The sequence below is a fragment of the Neovison vison genome, chromosome 4, assembly GCF_020171115.1.
Source record: "Neovison vison isolate M4711 chromosome 4, ASM_NN_V1, whole genome shotgun sequence".
NCBI lineage: Eukaryota > Metazoa > Chordata > Mammalia > Carnivora > Mustelidae > Neogale > Neogale vison.
In genome coordinates, this window is record NC_058094.1 from 176,680,298 (window position 1) to 176,695,912 (window position 15,615).

At 36.3% G+C, this 15,615-nt stretch overlaps 1 protein-coding gene across 4 annotated transcripts in view; it reads left to right on the plus strand.

The window, feature by feature from the left end:
- Nucleotides 1–15,615, plus strand: part of ITGB8 (integrin subunit beta 8) — an 82,636-nt gene that overhangs the window by 14,514 nt on the left and 52,507 nt on the right. For all 4 annotated transcript variants that reach the window (XM_044246180.1, XM_044246183.1, XM_044246182.1 and 1 more), the window contains exon 2: nucleotides 14,908–14,993. In XM_044246180.1, the coding sequence (XP_044102115.1) occupies nucleotides 14,908–14,993 (86 nt within the window). The remainder of the gene's footprint in view (nucleotides 1–14,907; nucleotides 14,994–15,615) is intronic.

Consider the following 15,615-nt stretch of genomic DNA (forward strand, 5'->3'; position numbering starts at 1 on the left):
AGGGGGTTAAGCTGCTGCCTTCAGCTAAGGTCATGATCTCAGGGTCCTGGGATCTAGTCCCACATTTGGGCTCTCTGCTCAGCAGGGAGTCTGCTTCCCTCTCTTTCTCTGTCTGCCTCTCTGCCTACTTGTGATCTCTGTCTGTCAAATTAAAAAAAAAAAAAAAAGATTGTAAGAAGTGGCCTTCCATGATAACCTTATCAATCAGCCAACCATCATTATTATAGTGGTTTTGGAGATGTGTTATCTCTCTTTCCCAGGTGTTTTTATTATTTTGTTTTACTTTGCTTTGTTTTAATCAACAAATACTATTGTCAAAGACAGAGTCTATTGCTATTCTAGGTCAGCACTGGTGCAGTTTGATTTTTGAAAACTGCCTCTCAAAATCATAGTCCCTGGGTTGTATGGAGAAAGGAAAAGTACCTGCCAAAGGCTAGTTCAAGCCAAAGTCCATGGGAAAGACCAAGTTTAGAAGTATAGGGAAAGTCTGGTAATGAAGGCAGGAAGATAAAAGAGAAGAAATGTCAGCTCTGAAGAAATAAATGTACCAAATATGTCTTACTAGGTATGTGAAGTGGGCCATGTTGTTTGGCCAGGGATGTTTGATGTTTTGCATGGTTTGGGACCCAACTTCCTTTTATCATAGTTGATATTTCAAGATATGCCAACAGTAAAGTGCAGCCACTGTTCAGATACTGTTTGTTATACATATACATATGGTATCAGGGTCCTATCCTCTGAATTGAACTACAAATGTTTTCCCAGATACAAGTATTTTTTTCCTGATTTCAGTGGAGAGCATATAGTTAGTGTAATTCCCTAGTAACTGTGACAGATACTGGGTAGAGAAAGGAGCTGGGTGGAAATCTTCTTCCTTATGGATGAAGGATTACCACTATACTCCAGAGTAGATTTAGAATATTATGATGTTGTACAAAGAAAATAATTAAAAGAAAAATTCAAAATTCTACAAGATTAGGCTGACAATAGGTACATTAAGGAATGACAAACTAGGAAATGTCTTTCCTTATTGCCAGCTTGCTAGAAGGCTGGACTGGCTATGCCTGGTGTGGAAGGTACTCATTGATAGCAGTAGGGCCAAGAATGTGAGAAAGTTCCGGGGTGTGTAGGAATTGCTGTAGAACTGGCTGTTCTAGTTGGAAACAAAAAACTCACTGTAGCAGAACCGTATTGTTGGCAGAAAAAAATGACCTAGCTGGGCTCTTTTATAGTATAAAGCCTACTTCCCAAGGTGTTGCTCTATTGTGTTTGTGTACAATTGGTCTGAACTTCCACTGAATTTATTGACTTGAAGACAAGCAGAATGTAATTTGCAAAAGAAAACCCTCTAGAAATGATAGATGAGGCTTAAGTTCCAAGGGAATTCATTTGGAAGATAGTAACACTGGAAAACAAAACAAAACAAAAAAACCCTCAAGAAGAGAGTAAGTTGCAGGCATTCTGAATTTGGTTAAAAATGTCCCTTTTGGGGGCACCTGGGTGGCTCAGTGGGTTAAGCCTCTGCCTTCAGCTCAGGTCATGATCTCAGGGTCCTGGGATCAAGCCCCACATTAGGCTCTCTGCTCAGTGGGGAGCCTGCATCCCTCCCTTTCTCTGCCTGCCTCTCTGCCTACTTATGGTCTCTCTCTGTGTGTCAGATTAATGAATGAAATCTTTAAAAAAAAAAATCCCTTTCTGTTGAAAAAAACAAAAACAAAAACAAAAACAAAAAAAACGTCCCTTTTGATGAGTGTTTCAACCATAACCATCTAGACCCAGAGCCTTAAGGTGAGGGCCAACGTAATATAATCATAGTGCCTAACCTCTAATCATAGTGCCTTTCCTCTAACAGAAACACAAGGACTAAATGTTATTAGTACCAGTCTCCAATTCAGAGACGTAGCATGCTTGATACATCTTGAAGAATCCAAAGCCACAAAATGTTTGGTTACATTTCATGGGATGATGATGGGGCAGGGGAGGGGTGTGGGTTCCTGAGCATGTCCTGCTTCCTCCTGAAGGCAGCTCGGCAAGGCTGGAGAATGAGGCCAGGGCTCCCTGTAAGGGTGCACATGGTATTGATATACGTGTCCAGGACTGACCCTTGGCTACTTGGAGGTCAGCATAGCATTGATGCCAGAGGTCAATGCTGTCTGGGAACAGTCATAGACTAGATTATCTGATGATAGACTTGATGGGGCAGAGATGGACTTATAGGAATTATGAAAAGTCAGATGTCAGGGGGACCTGGGTGACTCAGTCAGTTAAGTGTCTGTCTTTGGCTCAGGTCATGATCCCAGGATCCTGAAACAGAGCCCCGCATCAAACTCCCTGCTCAGTGGATAGCCTGCTTCTCCCTCTCCCTCTGTATTTCCCCCACCTCGTTCATGCTATCTCAAATAAATAAATAAAATCTTTAAAAAAAAAAAAGGTCAGATATCATTTTCATGATTTCATGATCCAGTGGCCCTTGATGAGAATATACCTCATAAGAATTTCCACAGAAAACCCACAGTCCTGGCCCCAGGGATTGCTAATAGCTCTGCCTCAGGTGGAGGCAGTGAGATTTGTGGCTGATTTGGATGATTACATGGAATCAAATGAACCCAAAAGTCATAAGCAAGGGCATGAATACATTGTAAAATTTAGGAAAGTGTCTAGTAATAACAAAGATGGGGAGGGTCAAATTAAATAAGAGCTTAGGACTTTGAAAGACTAGAAATTGATACTTTCAAAAGACAGGGAGGTAGGGAGTCAATGAGAATGAAGACAAGACTAAAGGATTGGTTGAAGATCTGCTCAAAGAAAGATGAACTGTGATAAAGCTAAGTTTTGATGAAGGAGAAGGAGTAGCTGGACCATTTGGGGAACATATAGAGAATATGGAACAAGAGCTTCATAGAACAATACAGACTATAGTTTAGTTCATTATATAGTATCACTATTAAATGTCCTGAATTCTCCAATTCTTTGGTGGTTTTATAAGAGAATATCCTTGTTAGGAAGTACACACTAAAGGCAATGAGGTAAAATATTGTCAACTGATAGGTTTGTATAAAGGAGTACCTAGTCAAATTCTACCCAACAAAATTAAACTGGACAATTATTATTTGAAATAGTGCAAGATAATTAAAGTATTATAGAAGGTTAAATTTATATCCTATAAGATATCCTATATCCTTTTCATTATAATTCAGAATTTTCTTTGTCTGAACCCAAAAGTAAAATGAATTTCATAAAAAACACTTAAGTATTTGGATCTTCTTTGGCACTGAAGATAGAAGAAACTTTACTGTAGAGAATAGAATATAAAATATATTATTAATGTGTACTTTAACTTGTATTAGTATTATCAGCAATAATAGTATTAATTACTAAGATACTTAATCTTTCATTTGGTATTATTACACACTTCTCTCAATTTCTCATATGGCTGAAGGCTTGTATGAAGTTCCTGGTAGAATATAAAAAATAATTTTTTAATTTGAAAAATAATTTTATAATCCAACAACTGAGCTAAATCTGTTTTAAGGAGGTTTAAAATAACTTATCTCTTGATCTGAATGGAAGTCATATAAATAAGAGAAGTAGAGTATGGGGATAAATGACTTTAGTTACTTACCCACCAACTAATCTGTAAGTATCTGTAAGTCAAAGGATTTATGTGATGTGTCATTAGTTTACCTTTTAAAAACCACATAAAGTAATTTAATATTTTTGTATATACTATCAGGAAAGAAATAAATTTCCTCACTGTGCACTCATTATCTTTTGAATAAAAAATACTCCATCTAAGTTAATTTACAAAGCAAATTTTAAATAAACTGTGTTGATATAATTTACAATGACAAACTGCTTCTCTCTAAAGTTCCAATCAATGGGTTCTGACAGATGTATAGGCCTGTGGAACTACTGCTACAACCAGCATAAAGAATATCTCTACCCTTCAAAACCTTGCTGTGCCTCTAAGCTGACAGTGTTAAAACAAAACAGTGAATGATTCTGCATTACCAGGCAACCAGTGGGCAACTAGATGTACCTAATATACAGGTTTGGGGGCAGGAGAGACTTTTAAAATAAATCTTCCATATTATAAATTGTATCTTAAGATATTTCCATAAACTAACAGAACTATGCAATGCTATAAAGCAAATATTCTCCACCAATCATGCTCTTTTAACTCAGACTGTATTTTAAAGTGTCTTGAGAGCACATCAGCCAGGAAGCAAAACCCCAGAAAAGTTAGATTATCAAGCCAAGGTCAGAGAATAGGCAGTTATGGACAAGAAAAAGTTGCCTGCTTCCCTGTTCCAGATTTGGCTTCCTGGACAGAACTAGAAATTCACAAATGGAAATAGCAATTGCAAACACCATTTCAAGTGCTTCTGCCTAATTAGCATGCAGCCCAGAGCTGTCCCCTGGCAAGAGGCTGGGGAAACACAGTTGTAAAAGGATAAGTTCTCTCTTGCGCTGAAAAAGTGCCAACCAATCTAATTTAGGCACTCAGCACTCAATGAGATGTTCAGGCTGGAGCTTCGGTGTTAAAACTCAAAGTTTCCTTGTACATGGAATTAAAATGAATTTTGAAAAGGGCACTGTAGTATTTAGGGAGATCTTTGGCACTAAGGATAGAAAAAAATCCTATTGGAGCAATCTAACATCCTCATCTCAAGAGTAGGACTGATAATAGGAAAAGTAATGACATACTACTGTATGAAAGAATTTTCTTGAGGTATATGGGAATTATTATTGAGTCATTACTTAAGGACTAATAATAGTTTAATTGGCAAGAGTTTTAAATCATACTTCAGCATAATTGTCTTTATGTTATTCTCTATTCCATATACGACATTATTCAAGAGAAAAGTCTCTATAATCAGAACTGGGTTCCAATTTGTTCTCTATAATTACTAGCTATAGTTACCTCATCTTTACAGATGGGCATGCTTTCTTCATAGGATTTTTCTAAACTTTCAATGAAATAATACATATAAAGTACTCAGTAGAGGACCCAAAACTGAGTAATCACTTAATATTTATTTTTTATTTTCCCTAATTTATCCTATTGTATATATAGGTTTGCTTTTTGAAGTGGCAGAGGAAAATATAAATACCTTTCTGGACTTTGAAATCTAATTGCAGGAAAGCTAAATGCAAAATGAACTAAAATTCACTTGGGTTCCTAATTAATTTTTTTACAAACAAACAAAATTCTTTATAATATCAAGTGTTTCTTTGTTTTTCCAATCCAAGTACACACCTGCAATGTGACTTCAGGTTTAAAAAAGGTAATGTAGAAAATGCATTGCTACTATCCTGGGGCATTTCTTTTATATCCTTGACTATGGCATTTGAGGTTTTGATGTGAATAGCCATGTAATTTCTTTTTTTTTTTCTTTTTTTTCTTTTTTTAATGGGAGAAAGGAAATTCATACCTGCCAAGAATTGGAGAGGAAAATAGGAAGAGCCCCTGGAACTGTAGTATGTTAGATTAAAAACATTATTTAGAGGAACAGAGTGGGAAACCGGTGAATATTTTGGCTTTTATAAAAAGGGAGTGTGCCTCATAAACAGGACAGTTGGAATGTATGGAAAAGTTCCAGTTAAAACAAGACACAAAGCACATGACTAATATTGCTTTTCCAAGTTATACAAATGCAGCTTTAACTAGAATTTGCCTCAGAGGGGCCTCTGGAGCCCTCCCTGAATCTTGAGATTTTGATCCTTGTTGAAGTTCTAATTCTAAAGAAGGAAGGCTATACTGGGAGATGCTGTGCTCTGACCCCATCTTTCTTCCCAAGTTTCTCTCACTTCCTCACAAATTTCCCTCAGATGAGTAAGTGTCAGAAGACAAAATGATGTGCTCAGGTAAGGGAGCAACTGCAAAACTGAATTTTATGATCTTCAGGAATAATTCTTGCTATACATAATTGAAAACCAGCTTGGGCCACCAAGAGAAATTTCACTGTGTAGAAAATCATATCAACTGCAAAGTCATTTTTGAAAGCAAACAAGTATTCTATGTAATCTTTCATCTCCTTCCCACATGTAAGAATATATGTCAAAATATATAACATATAACATCATAAACATAAATATGTTCATATATTAAATCTAAAAACAGTCACAAATTTCAAACAGATTTCTGTAGCGTACCTGTCCTTCAAAACTTGTCAGGCCCAATTTCACATGAATAGATTCCTTCATCACTAACTCAGGTCATTCCCTTTCTCCTGACTTCCTATCTATCACCTTAGCATGGACTGCCTTGTTTATTTTTTTCATTTCTTGTTCTACACCACCAAACTAATGTGCATTTAGAGTAACCTTAGAACTCAGCTTGCCTGGAAAGTTTGAATTTATACTGCTATACCATGTACTTAATAGTGCCCTCTTTCAAATTAAAAAGTGTTCTGATGTAGAGCATAATTTATACAATCGTCCACTGTATACTCCTATTAGATTTTTTTCAAAGCTAAATTAACTAACGCGTGTGTAAATGAATCACAATGAAAGGCTGCGATGACCTCACCAGACCAGCCTTCTTGTGATGGCCCATTTCAACACAAATGAGTGTCATCAGTGGCTTTACAATGGTTCTTCTTGTAAATTCCATCATGAACTAGAGTTTTGCTTTATGCCATCCCAGCCCACTTTAAATTCTGACTCATGTTGGGATTGCCCCAAATAGGGCGGGGCAGACAGATGGAATGTGTAGCATTGCCTTAACATTTCTTAACCTGCCCAGCATTGAAAGTGGCTTTCCCCTGCTTTTGTTCTCCAAAAATCTTTATAAAACCCTATTGAACTCACATGAATTTTATCTATGTAACTTTTCCCTGAAACATAAAGATTACACATAATAAAAACCTAATAAACCTGGTTAATGAGAAGAAGAGATTAGTGCTATTTCATAACATTGGCATTATAAGGAAGTTGTGCTCAGTAAAAACTACTCAACCTTATAGGGGCAAAGAATATTTGCTGAATTGAAATTTGATTTAGATCTTGGCAATAAAAAAACAAGTGAATTTGGTGGTTTTGCATCTGATAATGGTAGCATTAGAAAGTACTGTTTCAATTCAGTATCATTCCCGTCACATATTCAGGGTTCTTTAGAAAGAAATTACCCTTGCTATAAAATAAGTCAGCAGAACTGTACACCATCAGAAGACCAAATGTAAAGAAAATCATCATTATATGTTGGATTTTTTTTTCACATTTGAAAACATCAAGATGAATTCATCTACATATTAACTCAACCAGATATGAGTTCATCCAGTAAGCATAATTATATTTATTGTCTTTTACAATAAATTGGTTTTGGAAATGAAGATTTTTTTTTTTTAATGTAGATTATCAAGAGCTAAAAAAACCTAAGACATTAGACTGCCAGGTCAACTTCAGCTTAGAATATCATGTGTTCATCACATATTTACTGAGTATATACCAGATGCTAGACTTGAATACTAGGGATAGAAAAAAAATATTTATAAGCACCTGTCTTCCAGGAACTGACAGTCTCATAGTCTCATTTTTCCAAGGAAAAACAAAATGGGTGTCTCTTCAGAGTGGCTGGTCTATGTCATGTAAAGTAATGTTAGGTTTAACATTTCTAAAAAAGCATTTACATTAATACTGCTCAAGTCTTTATCTTTCAGAACTCAGGCGAATTTTCCTCTTACATCAGAAACAGATCTGAGTGAGGCACCTACCTGGCTGGTAGAGCACAGGACTCTTCTTGAACTTGGGGTTGTAAGTTTGAGCCCCACACTGGGTTTGGAGATTACTTTTTTAAAGAAGAAAAAGAAAAAAGGATATAGTTCTGAAAGACAACCCAGAATGGAGGCAGCAACTCCATGGTACTGTGAGGGGCCAGGACCTCTTTACCTTTGCCAATCTTAGCATTGGCTTCCATGCTTAGCCCTATTCAGTGCTCAAGATGGCTGCTACTAAATTAGATATCCATTTATAGGGCTGGTGTGTCATCCCCAGTTGCTCTGAGTTCTAGCCGTTAATGGCTCACAGCTGCCACATTCTCAGAAAAATGGCCTCCAACAAAGGGAGCCACATTGCTGACCAATGTGTAGAGTTTAAGCCACCCCAACACCCAGCCTTCTCTGTGCTGCCCTCAGTCAATAACTGACTGATGGGAGAGTATAAAAGCCAGACTTCCACTTTGCCGCAGAGTGAGACAACTTCGGGGTATCATTTGTACTCCAAGTTCTGGGTAGATAATCAGGCAGGTTAAGACCAGAGTTTGACTGAGTATCTTTGCACCTTTTCTTTCTTGATCTTACCTTACTTCTCTTCTCAATAGATTTGTTGCCAAGAATCTCAATCTCAGGCTCTTCTTTTGGGGAGCTAAGACTTTTTTTTTTTTTTTTTTAACTTATAATGTCTTCATTTCCTCACCCTTTCTTCTGAGTCTCTACATAAATATTGAACATTATTGTACCACTGCCTTTTCCTCCAAATATACTTTAAGACTATCAGGCCTAATCATCAGAACAGCTGACAGAAAAGATAAAAAAGAAAGGACTCCAAGCAGTTTTTGGCCAAACATAAATATGGGTATATATTTTTTCAAGTGCAAGTAGTGGCAAAACTAGACAAAAAAATTTTTTTTCCCATAGAGATATTCATTTTCATTTCCATGGCCTGAATGCTTATTTGTTACAGGTTTGAAACAATATAAAGGGAAAGACAAAGGAAAGAAAAATACTCTAGCTTGGGTGTTGCTGCTAGAGAGTAGTATTTTCTGTATGTGTAATTTAGTAGCAAACCACAAATATTGAGGTGAATTTTTCAACTCATTGTATATAAGCACAATTGAAATATCACTTGTTGCATAAAAATTATTTTAGGTATTTTAATTCTTTTAATAATATCTGCTTCTTTGTTCATTTCAACAGTAACATTATGTTTCCAAAACCTAAATGCTAAGTAAAACAACAAATACAAAACGTTAATACAAAATGTGGTTTTTTAATGTTTATTATGTTTATATGAAGTCCAAGGCGGTGGCAGGGGGGAACCAGAATAAAAAGGAAAATACAAATAGTTGTACTATTATTTGCTTGCTCCCTCTTTTTTTGCAATATGCCCTCAGTCACTAGCTTTCTCATAATACATCTCTAGCTCTTCAGAACTTCCCTACTCTGATCTACCTTTTCCAAAGAGCTTCCCATGCTTCTACCTTTTCTCCCATGCCCCTTTACATAATCTATCTTAAAATTTAACTGACTTCGCTTTTGTTTCCTGTGACTCATTTTCTTCCCTCTCTCTCTATTTTTTTAAACATTTTTTTAAAAGGTTTTATTTATTTATTTGACAGAGAGAGATTACAAGTAGGCAGAGAGTCAGGCAGAGAGAGAGAGGAGGAAGCAGGCTCCCTGCTGAGCAGAGAGCCCGATGCGGGACTCGATCCCAGGACTCTGAGATCATGACCTGAGCCGAAGGCAGCGGCTTAACCCACTGAGCCACCCAGGCGCCCTCTAGATATTTATAGGAGCCTTTAGAGAACTGCCCTCAATCAAAACTTGGAATAACTAGGTAACAGCAAGTGATTAGAACACTAATCTATTGCTTCATTTTTATTGTTACATCAAACAATAGCATGGTAAATTTCTGTGCAAAAAAGAGCTTTCAGTAATCACGTAATGTATTTTGAAGATATCTGTAACAATTACATGGTCACAACATACACATAGAATAAGGAATCTCCAGTTATACTCTAAAACTTATTCTGTCTGTGCTCAATTTGCCTGGTTTTGAATGCTATCAAAGTGAGTATGTATTCATTATAACAGTGTTCACTTCTACCTTTTATTAAGAAAATGGCTTTACATAATTATCCACGTTTAATTTAATATGTATAGTATATGCAATTAAGGAAAAGATACTCTAAAAAAATGCATTTCTCTATTCTTCACAAATCAGTCCTAACAGAATCCAGAACGATTGATTCTGAATATCAAGGACCACAATCTTTATCAGTTTTAATTGCTCCTTCTTCCATATAACTTTGGGCATCCTTTAAATTTGAAATGTTGTGGTGTAGACTTCAGAGCAGAAAAACATTAGGAATGTTTCCAAAAATTTCACTTTCTCTGATCACTTGACTTGTGGAAAGATCCCAATCTAAATGTTGAATCCTACGGGCTATTAAGGGCCTTTTTTAGTTTGTTTGTTTTTTTGTTTTTTGGGTTTTTTTGGTCCATTTTCTTTCACTTCTTCTATAGATTAAGCGTTCTCAAAATAATATGTATAAGTGATCATCTAAAACAAAGAATATCTAAGTGACATCACAAATATGTAGTTTCCTGATTTTTGTGTTACTTTATCCTGTTGATGATAGATATTTATTATACTTTATGACAGACTGTTATAAAGGTCATTTTACATGCGTCAGAAACATTTAATTCTGGGAAATAATCAGAAAAATATTCAGATTAAGTCAAGATACACTTTGAAAAATGGAAACAAAATGAAGGTGTTGTAAGATTTTCGGTAATCAATTATAGTCATGCCAGAATTGTATTTGTCACAGATTGAACTGATGTGTGTATATTTGAATAAATTGGCTTTTAAGAGTCATTTTTAAATAACCAAAATAAAAGTAGTAGCTTTTTATTTAATAGTTATTTTTATATATTAGCTATATTTTTAAAACTTTGTGTTTATGATCCAAGAGACTTTCATTTTAAATACAACTAATCCTATTTACAACAAATTTAAAGACACATAACACCTCTCCCTTTTTTTGGAGCTTGATCTATATATATGATGTGTGTATATATATGTGTGTACATATACACATAAAAATTATTATAATATTAATTATAAATAAGTTACAGTAGTCCCTTTGCTAAGTGTCTACCCTATCCTAACTACTCTGCTTGGCATGCTTATGCTTGCTCTCATTTCAGCTCATATCAATATTTTGATATAGGTATAGTTAGCCCTATGTTACCTTGGAAGAAATGGAACCTCAGCCCAAGAACACATTGCTATTAAGTAACAGCACTGTGGAAATTTGGCACTTTATTTCCAGTAACCATTTAGCAATGCTACCTCATCATTTCTGTTACCTGCAGCTATAACAGGAGTAAAAGTAAGAATCTCAGCCCATGCTCATAGATCAAGGAATAGAATTTTTCAGAATGTACACACTTATATAACACTAAATCCTTTACTAATTTGTCTTGGTAGCACATTTTTTTAATGACATGGGATTTGTGAGGCAGTTAGAACTAAAGCAAATGAGAACAAAAGAGAGTTCTGAAGATATATGGTTTAAAATATGATTCTGCTTCCATTGTCTTTCCTAATTTCCATTAAGATCCACAAAAAAGTATCCTTGATAAAAACACAATGCTAGAACATAAAGAATATAGTGCAATGCCATACCACTAAACAGCTGGACAAGTAGCTACCACTCTCACAGAGTGGCACAAAGAAACACTTGGGCACCCCTTCTAATGCGGTGTCAGTGCTGAAGGCTGCTAGGAAAGCACCACGGGAAAGCAGCCTCCTATGATATTGCATCAGGGATGGGGCAGCCAATGAACAGAATCAATCTAGAGGCTGATGACAAACTGCCCATGTCTGGTCTGTAAACCACATTCATGCACTAATTAATGTGTGTTCAATATAAAGATTTCTATTTACACAGGATGATCTGACAGAGAGACAGATACACACACACACACACACACACACACACACACACACATATCCCTTTAGCACATATTAACTACTCGTCTCCATAGTAGCATGACCATTCAGTGTAGAGAAATGTTCTTATTGGTGTGATATGTGCACTTTAGGTATTTACTTAATGTGTATTTAAAATTAAAAAGAAAAACCTTTAAGATTCTGCTTACCAAAGTGTATCTGGTTTGTCTTCTGTAAAGTCTAACCATGACACTCTCCAGCAGTAACATTTGACACTATTCCCATGGAGTTCAATTTATGGCCTTCCTCCAGTTCTGCAGAATCATAAGGTCTGCCTCCTCCATATCCATTTATGGGATCATTTTTCCTATAATTATGTAGACTGAGAAATGTCAACCCTGGAACCTGGGACATATTGACACAACCAAAATTTCTATCCCTCTTGGTCATCATTCTTAGGTGTCTGAAGTTTGAGAACAGAAGTTGGCAGTGGAACTTTTTAAAACAAATGGTCAGAAAGCAGACTATAAAGAAAGATTTTTGCTTGTAAACTCGTTATTTACCACTCGTGTCTTGGAAGTAGGAGACTGACCTGACCTTGAATCTGGGTTAGCTTAGGACACAGTCAGACAACTATGAGAAACAAAGACCACAGTCATAGAAGCAGCAGCTTCCCTTCCAAGACAGTGCAATCTTAACTGCCAGTGCCAGTGTCCTACCTACGGAGTGAAAGAGTGAGTCAAGTCTGAACTGAAACAGACTTACTTCCACGTTTCAGTCAGGTCAAGTTTAAGAGTTGGTAAAGGCCAAGTTAGGTCTGCAAAAGTGCTTGATTTCTTTCTGAGAACAAAACTAAAAATGTCATTCTCTCTTCTAAATATTTTAGAAATAAGTACCTTTTATAGTTTGGCAGGCTAAGCCAGATAGAAGGATTTTAACTTATGAAGTCTTCATAGACAGGTGGCCGTACTAGTAGTAAAAGCTGCCCAAAACAGTAGTTATTTTTTGTCCTTGGAAGTCTAGACCAGGTCTGGACAAATCAGTAAAGAAGTGTAGATCATGTTTATTAAAGTTGATATAAAACCAAGGACAAAGGCTGCAAGGGGACACAGAGAGAGAATAGAAAAGCCATTAAGAGTTAAGGAGAATTGGGGTAAATTGGAGAGGGAGACGAAGCATGAGAGATCGTGGACTCTGAGAAACAAACTGAGGGTTTTGGGGGAGGTGGAGGGATGGGTGACCCTGGTGGTGGGTATTAAGGTGGGCACATAATGCATGGAGCAGTGGGGGTGGTACATAAACAATGAATCTTGGAACACTGAAAAAATAAAATAAAAAAATTTTTTTTTTTAAAGAGAAGAGTTAAGGAGGGATGGTTTGGGCTTAACTTGTTGGTTGTCTGAGGATATATAGAGAAGAGTGCTCACTACTACCCCAAGTAGTACCTTTCTGCTGTACTTACTCTCCTGCAGTTCCTCTTTCTCTCTTCCCACTGCCAAAGCCCACCCCATGCTGCCTTTAGGTCACAGCTGTTTTAACTGTGTGAACGTTGGAGTAAGTTGGAAGAGCAAAAAAAAAAAAAAAAAGATTGGATGGGGACAGCAAGAGATTTTGTGGTCTTGATCCCCTTTCAAACTACCATGTCTCTGTGTGATTGTATACACACATACACACACACACACACACACACACAGTCCTTGCATGCATCTTTCATTACATTTTTTTGAAAGATAAATACAGATTAGAAGAAACGAAATGAAATGGCAAAGAGATATACTAGATCTCATGGCCTCTAGGGATCATCCTCAAAACATACCCTCTTCCCACACCCCTACCCTTCCTTCTAGAACAAGGGAAAGATTTATGTGATCTAAAGAGAAACCAGAGTTCTGCCCTTCCTTCTAAAGCAGTGAAGCCCATAGTGCCTTGGTGATATCTCTCTTGTGCTTATCTTACTGTATTTTGTTGTTTGCTTATATAGTTATCTCCTCACCTGGACTGTGACCTACTTACAGCTAGAATGCTTGTTATTCACTGTATGCCTGTGAGTGAGATGAACAGAATGCTTCATTTCCAGTGTCCTTGTGATATTTCATAGTAAAGGATGGACTGTAGAAGTATGTGATTATTCTACTAAAAACTCATGATAAAATAATTTATGACTCATTCTTACTGCATTTTATGTGTTTAAGTTCATAATGATGAGTCTCTTCATAATGATATAAGTAGTTAGTGACTAGAGATAAAGGTAAGTAGTTTCCAGGCACAGCTATGTTACTAAAATGTCCAGCTAAGTGTGGGAATGTATGGGAAAGTGAATTGGTCATGACCTTAAAGTGATCTTAAATTGGGTAAACTGAAACAATTTATCCATTTTAACTACTTTATGTCTAAAATGTTGAACCACGCTATTATATTTGGTTCTGGTACCCATGAAGTCAAAATAATCAATAGTAAGACAATCAGAGTTCCTGAGTTGATTACTCTATATGTCATCATTTCTCAAGATATCAAGATCATTTTTCAGAAAGTTCATTCACTGTGACCCAACATGGATTGAAATGTTCAGATTGAGGTCTGTATATGACTATTTTTATAGGAAAAATTCTAGATCCAAAAATGCCTTATTAGTTCAGATAATATGAAATACAATGAAGCTTTAGCATACTAAAAAATGTGGAGTACCTTTTACTCTTGTAGTAGAATTCAAGCCAAACCCCCAACCTAACTAATATCACATTTTCATCACCCACCTTTTCCCCAGCCTTATAAAACCAAATAATAACTACTCAGGAAATATTATAACTGTTAATTGCAATGCAGTTAACCTTATCTCTTCCCAAAGAAATTATATATATATATATATATATATATATATATATATATATATATAATTTTTATTTTTTTTACAATTTTATTTATTTATTTGACAGATAGAGATAACAAATAGGCAGAGAGGCAGCCAGAAAGAGAGGAGGAAACAGACTCCCTGCTGAGCAGAGAGCCAGATGCGGGGCTCAATCCCAGGACCCTGCGATCATGATCTGAGCCGAAGGCAGAGGCTTTAACCCACTGAGCCACCCAGGCGCCCCAGAAATTATATATTTTTTAATGTAGTGTACTTAAAACTATTGGTCAACTTGCTTCAGCTTTCAAAATGCATTTTGGTCTAGAATTGTATATACTTCCCAATATGAGAGTAACACCTCATTTTGTCCTCCATTACAGAAGACAATAGATGTGCATCTTCAAATGCAGTGTCCTGCACCAAGTGCCTCGCGCTGGGTCCGGAATGTGGATGGTGTGCTCAAGAGGTGCGCCATTTTCTTTCTTTCTTGTTTTCCTCTTTCTTTTCCTTCGTTCCTTCCTTCCTCCTCCCTCCCTTCCTTCCTCTTTCCTTCCTTCTTTCCTTGTCTCCCTTCCCTTCTTTTTTCTTGCCTTTTCTCTTTTTTGCTATTTTCTCTGTTCCTCATGGTTGACCTTCTCTCTAGACATGATTTCATTGTCCTAGTATTTTATGCCTTGAAGGTGCATCAGGAAAAAGAAAGATACTGCTGAGCATCAGGAAAATTTTATTTGGTTTTATGCTTGGAAATATCTGGCTTAATATAAAGTATAACCTTTTCATTAGGAAAATTATAGTAATTTTGAAATGAAGTGCAAACCATTTTACGTTTTCCATCTGTTCTATAGAGAGAATTGGCAAACACAGAAAGTGACTTTTGATAGGTCAGTAGGCTTTGTGTGAAATTCTTGCTTCAGCTTGGGGCAATAGGTTATATATCCAAGTTGGATCATAGTCTTGTACATGCTTATTAAAGAAAAGCAAGTTAGTTTATTGGTCTCTTTCATTTGTTTTTACTTGAAATACTTAGAGATAAGTTATTTACTCCATTTCATAACAATGTCCATCAATTTGCCAGTTACTTATGAAAA